General features: G+C 38.0%; 1 protein-coding gene across 4 annotated transcripts in view; it reads right to left on the bottom strand.

The window, feature by feature from the left end:
* DYM (dymeclin) overlaps window positions 1-13,784 on the bottom strand; it is a 395,506-nt gene that overhangs the window by 48,848 nt on the left and 332,874 nt on the right. For all 4 annotated transcript variants that reach the window (XM_032152347.2, XM_058438379.1, XM_032152351.2 and 1 more), the window contains one exon: window positions 6,530-6,643. In XM_032152347.2, coding sequence (XP_032008238.1) covers window positions 6,530-6,643 — 114 coding nt within the window. The remainder of the gene's footprint in view (window positions 1-6,529; window positions 6,644-13,784) is intronic.

Raw genomic sequence — 13,784 nt, 5'->3', positions numbered from 1 at the left:
AAAGTAGAGGTCTTCACAGTAGGGTTTTGTAGCTATAAGAATGTATAAATGTGGAATAATGTAGACTTTTAAAAAGCAACTATTCCAACAAAGTGACCAACACCTCCAGTCTTAACTGAGCTTCTTTATAATATTTTGGAATAAAAGCTGACCTTTTAAGAGTCTATGGAGAGCCGTTCTTCAAAGAATGCTTTCTTGAAGCAGCATTTTATGGTCAACAGGCCCATTGTTCGTTGGTATCCCTCTCTTTCTCATTTCCTCCCTCCCTCCCATTCAGCAAATATTAAAGTGCCCAGTAGGTGCCAGGTACATTTCAGATACCCCAGTGAACAAAATATGAAGACCCCTGGCCTCCTGGAGCTTACATTATCTAGGAGGATAATAATAAATAATTATACAGTATGCTAGATGACAATGCTGCAGAAAAAGAAAACATACAGTAGGATTGGGGGACTGGGAGTGCAGAAATGTTAACTAGAAGGTCGGGCAGGCATGATGCCTGAGAGTAAGAGAGATTTCATTTGCTCACGAGAGTAAAGACTTGAAGGAGATGCAGGAATGAGGCCAGCGGATATCTGGAGCAGGGAGAGTGATCCAGGCAAGGCTCTAAGAGTGGAGAGGGCTGGTGTGTTTGGAGCAATTATCTAGTGCTGTGCTTCTCAAACTGGAGCAGGCATCAGTTCACACAGGGGCTGATGTTAAAGCACTGACTGCCCCAGCCCCACAGATTCTAATTCCATAGGTCTGGGGTAGGGCCCGAGAACCTCCATTCCTAGCAAGTTCTTAGGGGATGCTGCTGCTGCTGTGAGGATCACACTTTGAAAAACAGTGATTTGATATTTATTTATTTATTTGTTTATTTTGAGATGGAGTCTCACTCTGTCCCCTAGGCTGGAGTGCAGTGGCACGATCTTGGTTTCATCACGTTGGTCAGGCTGGTCTTGAACTCCTGACCTTGTGATCTGCCCGCCTCCAGCTCCCAAAGTGATGGGATTACAGGTGTGAGCCACCATGCCCAGCCTTGATACATTATTTTTAAAACTCTCTGAGTTGCTAAATAATAGTGGATCATTAAATCAATTTAATGGGTCTGACTAGCAATTTAAAAAAAAGAAACAGAATAGGCAATATCGGAGCCCATCACATTTAATGAAGGTAAGTACTGTTTTATGAAACTTTCATTTCAGTTGTATATAAATGTGTGAATTGTATCATGATGTAAAATGTATTTTTTGCTGGGGGTGGCAGTCTAAAGAGTTTGAAAGCCACTAATTACTTTATTGTACCATTAAATAATACAAGCCACATTAATACAGCAGAGAGAATTAGGGGAGTCCTATTGTTCCAGTTGGACACTAAGCTGAACTTGCCTTGGGCCTTCTCTTGTACTCCCACACAGATTTCCCCATCTGGATTTCTCTTTCATCCCAGCTTTATGGAAACCTTACCATCCCTTTAAGACAGAGAAAGTCAAGTCCAGGTTTCTCTTAAACGTTCCCTGACTAGTTCTTCCCAGCAGTGTCTTCATTCCTTCTTCCAGAACTTAACTTCTACACCATTCATTTGACACGCAGCATAAAGTGCCCTGCTCTATTCAGCTCTGCAATGCAAGGGGGCGCCTTTCTCTCCTGAAAGGGCACCTCTGAGGGCAGAGGTGGTGTCTTACATACTTCTGTTTCCCCAACGTCCTAGCAATGTTGTGGTCAAAGTGGGGGTAAAATAACGAGCTGCAGTAGGAAGAAACAAACCACATTTGTAAGAGATTCTTTGCTTGTATATTATAGGTGATATTGGTGATGATGATGATGATGCAAATTAATGTAAAGGGACAGGTGGGTGCATACATCCTGAGAAGCAAATCTGGGGACAGAAGGAGAAGGGTGGCAGAAAGAGAAGGGCCAAATACAGGAAAACCAACTAGCAGGGAAAGCTTAGCGGTAAGAGACCCTTAGTCTTCCACCAGAGAGCCTGGGCTGAGGGGGCCTTGGGACAGCAAGCCATGGAGAAAAGCCTCACTCTTCACTGGGAATCCCTCCTTTAATGTTCTGCACTAATGCTGTGCAGTGAATAAGGAGAGTTGAAGGACCAAAGGAGAAATCAAGATTTTGGCTGAGAAGAAGGAGAGAAATAGGAATCCAGAGGCAGAGTGGAGAAGTTAATTTACCCCACGAATATGTATTGAATGAGATGGGTGTGCTGGGGGATGGTTTTTGCTATAATAGAGAGACATACGTGGTGCCATAGAAATGTGGAGAAACCACCGAGTGTGCATGGGTGAATCAGAGTGGGCTTCATAGAAAGCGGGGAGCATGATCGGCTCACCTGACAGACAAGCCATGAAACTGTGAGAACCCAGAAGCTGCATGCACAAAGGCCTGGCATGCAAGGACTCTGTCCACCTGGCGATCGGCCAGCAGCTGACAGCGTCGGAGCACAGGATCCGTAGGAGGAAAAAGAACACAACTTAAGTCAGGAGCTAGGCCATGAAGTGCCTTGCGTGCTGGATCAGAGCAGCGTGTAAGGGCGGCAACAGGGCTAAGGACACCTGGGAAGGAAGAAGGATGCGGAAGTGGAGACCCCAATTAGGAGTTTATAGCAATAGACTGTGGGGGAAATGTGGAGAAGCCACATGGGAGGGTGGCAATGTGCAGGGGAAGGAATGACATGAGAAATGAGGATTTCTAGGGTTTGGGATCTAACAGTACTTTTGTGTTAGAGGGAGGATGCTGGCTATTCATATTTCCACAGGTAGAGATACACGAGGAGTGTGGATGTGTGGGGAGGCAGAAGAGAGTGACTGTGGACACATGGGGGTTGTTCCTGTGGGACCCCAAGGGGCCCTCCCAGTACGGCACTCAGGAATCTGCTCTGGGGATAGAGAACTGACAAAGAAACGAAAGATGCTTAGGGTGAGATAGGGAAGAGACCCCAAATAGGAGCAAGGGGAAAAGTTTTAAGCAAGTCAATATTAAGAAGCTGTGAAAAACCTCTTGAAATTTCAGTTAATATGATTTTTTATATTTTTCTTTATGCAACTAAAAACAACCATGAAAGTATTCTAAAAAGTGGATATAAAATAAAGTCTTTAAAAATCTTTTGGTGTGAAACTGGTAATTACTTTTAATTCCTATGACTTATCAAGTGTCTTGAGTAAATGAAAAGTTTGGTTAATGTCAACAACATGTTATTCCATACTTTCTTATTTACACTAAAAGGTAAGTTATCTTCTGGTTAATTCCCCTTGAAAAGCACTACCTAGTTTTCAAACACTAAACACAGTAAAATTCTTAATCCTCAAATGACATAGATAATTCACTAAACTGAAGAAAAGAGGGGACTTGAGAGCCCAACATAATAAAATCTGAGGTGGTAGTGGTATGAGAACACGCATGGATCTGGATGAATTTTGACCCATCACCATGACATTCAAATTGCTCCATAGTAAGCAAAATGCGAGCCAGGAACATGCCCTGTTGCGGATACAGACAGTGAGAGCTTTGAGCTGCGGCTTCTAAGTCGGCTCCCAGAGGACATACTAACTTTATTTATTTCCTTCCAAACCCTAAATGAGAAATAAGCGACTCAGGATTTCAGAGCCTGTTCTTTAGGTCTCTGTTTAAGCAAGGGGCTCCGGAAAAAATAATTACCTGGTATTGCCTTTCCCAGACTTCACAGAATACCAGTAAAAAGAGAATGTTTAGAATGATATTAATACTATTTACTCTGAACAGCCAAGTTGTTTAACTATATAGACAGATTTATCCAAAGAGTATGTATTCCTACATAGGATATTATACAAATATTTTAGAAGGCTATGTCAAATAATATTTGATTGAAAAATATTTTATTTGGTTGGAAGTCAATTACTCTTCCATGGGCTTCCAGATCTTACTGTTTACTTGCCCAAAATTGGAAGAATACTACTTCTACAAAGTTGGCTTCAATTCTACAATGCAAGGGAAACGTCTAAAACTTTTGGCTCATCAGCTTCAGCTGACATTAGCTGGTGAATTTCTCATGAGTAAGGAGCGCTGTGATCCTCTTAACAACCCAGAAGGTAGTAGTAAAGAATTCTGAGTTTCTAAGTGTTTAATTTATATATTTTAACAAACAACAAATCAATTAGTATATATTATTCCACATTTTCATAGAGGGCTTATTAAGACAGCATTTCCAATTTGAAACCAACTCTTTTACATCAATATCATGTATGAAACTATTATTACATACCCGACAATTATTTTATCAGTATATATTAGTAAACTACTCCAAAGACTATAATGTGCTGTCATGTAGTATAATGTAAACATTATTCAACACAGCTTGAATTTTCAATCAACTTTAGATACTGTGGTATTCTGTGAATTAAACTCCAGAGGTTTTAAGTGATTCATTTTATTATAAACACTCAATCCAAAAAGATGATTAAAATAATTGAGATAAGGCTTGATTGTAAGGATAAACAGCCTTTTATTTCTAGTAACATCTGTGGTAATAATATGCTATCATTTAAACCAACTAGGATGGCTCACCATCTGTGGGTAAATGTAATTTTAGTAAATGTAATCTTTTCTAGTACTGGTGATAGTCTTTTTTTTTTTTTTTTTAACTGAATCATCCATCCTCTATCCTTTTGCAACCATGAAGTGAGATGGCAAGCTGAGGTCAGGAGTACAACTTCTTGCCATGTTCCAGAACCAAATTAACTGGCCCTCTTAAGAAATTTACCCATGACCTTGGCCTCAGTAGGATCTTGCTCTAAATCAGAGTCAACTTGCCTGGGACCCACCATAGATCAATTATTTTCTCTATTTAGCCATAATTCTGAAAAACGAAAAGAGTTACATTTTTGTTTATATGTCACTGTCTCAAATATAAATGACATTTTATTTTTGAACATAGTATAATAAATGAACAAATATTTACATTCCAGCACTTAGCCTGCACACTGTAATTCATTTTGCTTTAAGTTAAGTATTACAGTGAACTACAAGATTAACCTTCCCCAGACTCCATTGCAGTGTCCTTTTTTGGCGGCCTCGATATTTCTATTTTGTTCTTGACTGAGCTTACACACCGAGATCCATCACTTCCTGGGAGTAGCCACTTTAATCTTCATGGATTTTTTTGTACTGGTTCACATGGTACAGTTTACATAAATTTGAAATAGTTCAAAAAAATCCCACAAAAATACCCCCAAACCAACCAACAAACCAAGGTCTTACTTTATGTAAAAATGGAAACAATATGAATTCTCTATATTTAAAAAAATTATCTGGAATAGGAACACATCCAAGCTGGAGGGCCCAGTGAACTGTAACCTGTTTTTATGCTATTACCACATGGTGGTGCCACTTTGGCTGATAAACAGAACATTTGCCATCTTTGCTCAGTACCGTGTGAATCTCACTGTTGTTTATGTACAGTGGAACTTCAGTAAGTGATTATGATGACTAATGTGCTGTTATTTTACAAACTCTGTTATTATAATTGAAAATATTTTTATATCCTACGACAATCTCTCTCAAGCATTCATTAAGCGGTGCTTCTAGTGATAGTGCTGAAAAACACAGCCCCCAAAAACAGTAACACTGGAACAGACGTGAGTTGTGACAAAACACTATGAAGGCCAAATATCCATTATGACTCCCTGTGTTGGTAATTTAGGTGAAAGCACTCTAAAAAATTAGAGCTAATGAAGAAAAAACTAAAAAGAACAGTAAAGTAAAAGTAAGCTGCAATGCTGTACATTCATGCATTCCCCAAAGGATCTTCTTTACATCTTTTTCTTATGGGATAATTAGTCTTGAAGTATGAGTTTTATATTGTGAGACTGCTTCAGGAATACGTCTATCAAACAGATGTAAACGCCTTCTTCAAATACAGCATTTTCCCACCTTCTCCACGAAGTGCATCTCTTTCCACTACTACATCCCAGGCACACAGTAAACAGTGCAGCAATTATGAACGTGGGCTCTGGAGCTAGACTTCCTGGTTTTTAATCTCCAGGCTCCATCATTTTCCAGTTGTATGGCTTTGGCTAAGTTTCTTAACTTCACTGTACATCAGTTTCCTCATCTGAAAAATTAGGATGATACCACTACCCACCTGAAAGGGCTGTGGTAGGGACTGAATGAGCTTGATATAACACATTTAGAATGTGTGGCACTGAGTCACACCACGGAAATATTAGCTACTGTTGTGATCATCTTCATCACCACCTTCCCATCAACTCTTGATGATACTTTTAAGGCCGAATTTGTTTCACTGGGTTAAAAAAATAAGGTGTCCTTTTATTAACAGTATATGAATTATAGTGCATGCCATGGTTACTTGTAGGATATGCAGTGGCATGAAAGTATTAATGCTTCTTTTGAAAAGCTGTCAGAAATCTTTGTCACAGTTCTGAGGAGCCCTTCTAGTCTATGTACTGGGTAAGCAGCATGATTCTGGATAGGGTCTGCTAAGACACTAACATTTACATCAAGGACACGGCAGTGTCAAGTGGACATTTCTTTAGCCTTCTTACCTTCAGTCTGTCTTTGGGCAGCGCAACGACGCCTTGCTTAATGATTTCCAGGACCCGTTCCACTGACAGCTCAGCTCCAGCTTGCAGCAACCTGGAGCTAAAGAAGGTGATCACCTGTAATGTAAAGTGTTATTTTTTAAACAAGAAGAGGTATGAAATGTATTTTTAGTAGCCGCCTTTCTCACATGGTAGTCAAACTATAATGATTCCATTCCTACAGTGACCTGGCTTTTAATTCACTAGCCCTCCTAAACGCAGTTTGCTCTCCATTGGGTTTGATAGCCGAATCAGAGGCAACCCCTCAATATCCAGGGCTGATTATTCATTCTGTGAATTAAATAGCCTCCTGAATTCTACTCTTTCTTGTGCTGCCTGACCTTGCATTTGTATTTCATTTATAGAGCAGTATCCAACAGAAAGTGGGGAGAGAAAGCTAAACCCTAAAGCCTACCACTTTTGAAGCTTAATATTAGCTCTCTCTCTCTCTCTCTCTCAAAAGGGCTTCACAGGAAAGAATTTGAAACTAATGGCTAAAATGATGTTTTGCAAATTATCTATGAATTTAGCCACATTTCCCTTATCATGATCACCAGGGATAACAAATAACAACCTATAATTACTTTTGCTTCATGTTATAGCACAGCCCAAAGTATGCAGCAAGATATTAACACAGTAGCATTCTGCAAATACACGGTCCCTAAATATTTGTCACTAAAAAATGAAAACATCATTTTTCAGCAAATTATTTTTAAAACCACAATGTTCATAAATCAAGAAGACTGCAGATCCCTTTTAAATTCAAGAGAATAACATTTAGGTGTTTATAGCCAGACACGCAAAAATATAAAAAAATTATTGTGTTTTTGTAAAGTTGAGCATTACCTTTTATGTCTTCTATTTTATAGGTAAAATATATTAAGTTACAAACAATCCTTCACAAATGTTTTTATGCATTTTCTTTCAGAATTACTCTCCTAAATGCTAATTGTTTAAGAGTACAGTAACTTTTCTCTTACCTATTCTAGTGGAAAGTACACTATATTACACAAATGCTACTAAATGCATTTGTTCTGGAAGGGAAAGAGACTTAGCTGGCGCCACAGCCATTAACAAGCATGTGCCTCACAATTCTGTGGCAATGAGTGAGAACAAAGGCAGCTCATGGCTGGTGACACTGTGATTCCAGATAAACCATTTCTTTATCTCAAGCAGTTTGCTGGCACCACCAGCTACTTTGCAAGTTGCTTATTTGTCCACAAGTTGGTTTTTCGGTATGTTCCTGTGGGCCTTGTTCTTCCCCATGTCGGATTTTAAGTTTTTTTTGCGTTTCTGGGATTAATATTTTGTTCAGAGTTTAGACACAGCAGGTCCAAAAATTGATTTTTTTTTTTTTTTTTTTTTTGAGACGGAGTCTCGCTCTGTCGCCCAGGCTGGAGTGCAGTGGCGCAATCTCGGCTCACTGCAAGCTCCGCCTCCCGGGTTCACGCCATTCTCCTGCCTCAGCCTCTCCGAGTAGCTGGGACTACAGGCGCCCGCCACCACGCCCGGCTAATTTTTTGTATTTTTAGTAGAGACAGGGTTTCACCGTGGTCTCGATCTCCTGACCTCGTGATTCGCCCACCTCGGCCTCCCAAAGTGCTGGGATTACAAGCTTGAGCCACCGTGCCCGGCCCCCCAAAATTGATTTTTATAATATAGTGAATAAATATTTGAAGAAAGACACAACACAGATAGCAAAACATATTGTAATAGATTAAAATCCTATTTTAAAAATATGCAACAATGAATACACAAAATAAATGCTTTCCTTTTGTGTAAATATCTTCACAGGTTGTACACTGAGCATAGTTTTTCTGAGAAAATAATTGGTTAACCATATGAAATGCCAATTTTGTTGGTAAAAAAATGGTTTAATGTTAGAAATTTCATATGGGTCAACCTAACACCTATGCATAGTATCTTCTTTGACCAAAAAAATACTTAAAAAGTAGGAGCATATCTGTTAAAAACACATTCTAAAAAATAAAAAAATGATAAAAAGTAGATAGATGTTACATATGCTTGAGGCTTACTGAATTTTTTTTTCTTTCTAACGTGCTGAAAGCTGATATTTCACTACTGGATTTTTGTTTTGTTTACAGCAGTAGATCATACAGACAAGGAGTAGTTCTCAAGCACGGCTGATCATCAGAAGTAGCTGAGAAGCCTTGTGAAATTCTGATCCCAGGGCCTGGTCAGGGACCTTCTATTATACATCAGGCTCTCCAGGTGATTTTGATGACCAGCCAGAATCTAGACCAGAGGTTTCCAAACTTTTCAGTTGTACACATCTACAAGTAAAAAAATGAGGATGTGCTTGCAATATATGTTCTAGTTCTTTATAAATCATGCAATATACTATAGCACTAATGTTTTACATATTATAACATGTTCATAAAATAAATTTAAAAGAATGAGATAAAGATAAAATGAATTAGATTAAAAAAACCAATGATACAAAACACGTTTTTTGTACTCATTAAAATGTCATTGAAAATAATCTGGGTAATTACAGATTACTAATCACAGCAATTTCACATGACCATCAGCAAGCACAGTATTCACCCACGGTAAGATGCATCGTTTATTACAGTGAATATTAAATCCATAGTGCCAACAGTCTTCCTGATAACTTTTATGGATCCACTTTCTGTGAGATTAGACTGGTTCATCAGTGTTTTTCCCTTGTAATGTGGCACTTGTTCCAGGAGGAGGGGGATGTCAGCTCTGCCATTATCTTTTGTCATATGTGCTTATATTTTTCTATCACCTTCAGTATGTGGGGAAACACGCTATTTCGTGAGGGTTTAACTAAATCTAGATACTGTAACCAGGAACACATATACTACACTAAGCTTTACGTGAATGAACAGGTGAACGCATGTATGCCAAGCCCTAAAAGTTGAGGAACTCCTATCTCCTCCCTCGGGATATCCGGAGTATTGAGGCTGACACAGACCCTGGAAGGTTGTAAAGGCCAATACTATTAGTAAAACTAAATCTCCTTATTTTTAGATGAATAAATAACGGCTCTAATATTTTCTTTCCATGCTTCTACGGATGAACTGTTAGTACAATCTCTGGGGCATGTGCAGCCATCCGCTTTGATAATAACTAATCGAGATAACAAAATGCACATAATCAGAGTTAAAGGGAACTCACAGTATTCACTTACTACTCAATGACATGACAGACCAACAAAAGGGAGCGTACTTATGTGTCACACCACCAAGAACAAAGTAATGCAATGACAGTTTTGCTTTGTTGACTCTGTGGCCTATACTGGCTTTCCTCTAAGCCACAAGGAATTTCCATTTCCAGGGAGAGCTGCAGAGTAGGCATGAGGTTGGGTTTCTAACTAAATTCCTTTTTCAAACTGGTTCTCATTTGTATGTTTTAAAGCTGACATTCCCATGTTTTTGCATTAAAACACACACGGATTTTAGAAAATGATAAAACAACCACTTGCAGAAGGGAAGTATAATTTATGTATCAAAACCGAAGGAAACAAATCTATCCTGAATGTTTATCATGAACTGTGTGCTGTACATATACTATTTATTTAATTCTCACAACAATCCCCTGAGGCTGATAAAAATCTCTGTCCTACAGAACCATAAAAAGGATCAGAGAGACAAACTAGACTGGGATGACCCAGGCAAGTGGGAGGAGTAGGACTCTAGCTCAGGTATTTCTTCTTACTTTATCATGTCTCCGGCAATTCCTACGAAGCAAAATGGAGCACTAGCTTCGTTTTTCAAATAGGAGATATCTAAGTGAAAGGTGTAAGTTGTTTAGCCAAACCTTTCAGATGTTGTCTGACTGCAACACCAGCGAAGAAAGTGAAACAATTCAAAGATAAGAGCTTCTATTTCCTACTCCCAGGTTATAATTTTGCATATAATAGTACTTTTAGTGATGATGACTACAACAGATGTGTGGCTTTTATCAATTTGTATAGCAACCATTAAAACCGTTAAAATAGATGAACTTTTATTCCTGTGAAAATCTCTGCATGAGACACAGCCAATAACAGAAAAAATTTAAGTAAACCTTTAGTGAAAGTGGGGATGAATGCTTTGTCAGTGTAATTCAAAGACAACCTTTCAAAGGAAGGTACTTTTCCACAGCGCATGTTTTACAACCCTCCTCTACCTACCATATTTGGCTATAACTCATGAAATCCAAGTACAGCATATTACCTTCCATTATGCTATTAGCTTTGAACAGTGATTGCCCAATGTCATATACTGATTAATCAGTTGTATACTTTGAGTAATGTCAAATCACATTTAACCACCGGTCATGAAACAAGTGAATGATTATTATTAATAGATCACAGATTAATAGAAATGAGAAGCTTTTCTGGAGTAGAGGAGGATAAAAAGGAGCTAGTATGTGCTCGTCAGGCAAACATGCTTGCTAAAAATGGCCACTCTCCTAAGAGGTAGAAGCAGACAGCTAAGTTTTATTTTATTTTTATTTTTTAAGACAACGATAAACATGTAAAATACATATATATTTCCTCATTGACTTGTTGAGTTTCCCCTCAAGTTACTGTATTTTAATCAATACATATATTGACAATCCATTCAGCAGAGGAGCTCTCCCGAGGATTTACCAGGGAAATAAATAGATGATACCATTTTCTCTCTTGAAGAAAGACACAGTATAATTTGTGAGGTAAGACAGATCAAACCTGTATAATCAGAAAAGACATCGTGGTAAAGTGGATAATAAACTACTCAAAGAAGGCTTAGATTTGAGTCCCGCCTCTGATACTAGCAATGTGACTTGTAAAACACTCAACATCTAGATGTAGCATGATGCAGTGGTTTAGAGAACTTACCTGGTGTCGGACTGCCTGGGTTTAAATCCCACCTCTCCTTATAATATCTTCAAAGTGACAAAGTTGCAGCATCTACTGCATAGGAACCAATAATGATAATGTGGCAACTTTGTCATTTTGTAAATGAGGGTACTGATATATACCTAATAACAGCAAGAGCTAACGTTCTGTGAGCACTTACCATGTGCAAAGCACTTTGCGCTGTGCAGACATTAACTTATTTAAGGCTGTAAATTTCTCTCTGAGCTTTTGCTGGGTCCCACAAATTTTGACATGTTACATTTTCATTTTTGCTCACTTTAAATTTGTTCTATTTCCCTTGTAAACTTCTTTTTGACACATGGGTGTACTGTTCAATTTCCAAGTATTCGGAGATTTTCCAAATATCTTTCTTATTGATTTCTATTCAATAGTTTAATTTCACTGTGGTCAAAGAATATACTCTAGGTGATCTTATGTCATTTAAATTTGCTGAGGTTTGTTTTACGGCCCCATACATGGTATCTCTTAGAGAATGGTTCACGTGCACTGATGTTGTTGGGTGGCATATTTTATAAATGTCAACTCATCAAGTTAGTGGTTAGTATTGTTTGGGTCTTCTATATCATCACAAATTTTCTGTTTATTTTTTGTATCGATTACTGAGAAAGAAGTGTTGACTTCTCCAATTATGGGTTTGTTTGTGTCTTCTTGCCATTCTATCAGTTTTTATTTCATGCATTTTGGAGCTCTGTCGTGTACATATTTATGGTTGTTATGTCTCCTTGGTGAATTGACTTCTTTATCATTACATGGAGTCCCTCTTTATCCCTGGTAATGCTCCCTGTGTTGAAGTCTACTTTATCTGCTATTAATATAGTCATCCTACCCTTTTTTTTTAAATTAATGCTTACATAGTAAAACTTCTTTTATCCTTTTGCTTTTAACCAATCTATTTCTTTATGTTTAAGGTGGGTTTCTTATAGATAGCACATAGTTAGGTCTTGCTTTTTATCCAATCTGAAAATTTCTGTCTTTTAATTGGGGCGTCAGGATTATTTGCATTTGATTTAATTATTGGCATGGATGGATTTAAATACATGGATGGATTTTTGTTGTTGTTGTTCCACTATTTTTTTGTTGTTGTTCCACTATTATTTATTCTGCTTTTCCTGCCTGCTTTTGGACTGGGTATAATTTTACAATTTCTATCTTATCTCCATCTTTGGCTTACTACTTATATTTCTATTTCCATTTTTTTTTAGTGGTTGCCCTAGAGTTTATACTATACACTTTAAATTATCACAGTCTACCTTCAAATAATATTATACTACTTGACATTGTGAAGAACTGTGAAAAGTGAAATGGTACCCTACTTGTGAGTTAACAAGTTATCCAGCCTATAGTTCATGGGTCCAGGAAGAAGAGAAATTTCTGGGTCAGAGACGGAGGGAAGTTTGTTAGTCACAGCAACAGCAGTGATCAGGGCATCTGCATTACCACACTGGCTCCCCAAGCCCCAATTTGCTCAGGGTGATGTGACAAGGGTCAGACAACACCTGCACATGCAGTAAATTATATTAAAGGACAGAATCCTGAGCTTACAGAAGCCGAATCTCTTAGAATGGTCAGTAACCATGCCTATCTTACTCCAGAAGGAGATACAAGCATCTTTGAAAAGATAATCTAGAGCAAAGGTCAGTGCCTTTGCTCACAAGATGAAGTCTCTGGAAAATTATCTCCCAACACACATATGTGCCAACTTCCAATTCTTCCCTTTCATCCTTTGTGCTACTGCTGACACACATCTTACTTTTACATGTTATAAATCCCATAATACATTGCTACTATTTTTTATTTTAGACAAAATGGGTTGGCAACCTATAGCCTGCGGGCCAAATCTGGCCTGTTGTCTGTTTTTGTAAATAAAGTTTTAATGGAACATAGCCATACCCACTTGTTTACACATAGTCTATGACTGCCATTGAATTACAATGGTTGAGTAGAGTTGTGACAGGGACTATGCGGCCTGTGAAGACTAAAATATTTACAATCTGATCACTTACAGAAAAAGTTTGAGGACCTCTTCTTCCGACGGTCAATTATTTTATACAGTGAATCAATGTAAGAAAAAGCTTTTTATGTTTACCTTTATTTTTGCTATTTTTGGAGCTCTGAATTTCTTTTTGTAGATCCAAGTTTCTGTCAGATATGATAGTTCTTCTGTTTGAATAACTTCCATTAACTAGTCTATAGTACACACTAGCAATAAGTTCTCTCAGTTTTGTTTGAAACGTCATTATTTTGTATTCAGTTTTTAAAGACATTTTTGGGGGTAAGATTTTTTTTTTTTTTTCATTTTAGCATTATAAAGACGTCACTTCATTA

Source organism: Hylobates moloch, unplaced genomic scaffold (genome assembly GCF_009828535.3).
Source record: "Hylobates moloch isolate HMO894 unplaced genomic scaffold, HMol_V3 SCAFFOLD_5, whole genome shotgun sequence".
In the NCBI taxonomy this organism is placed as follows: domain Eukaryota; kingdom Metazoa; phylum Chordata; class Mammalia; order Primates; family Hylobatidae; genus Hylobates; species Hylobates moloch.
This window is presented reverse-complemented; position numbering and strand designations above follow the sequence as displayed.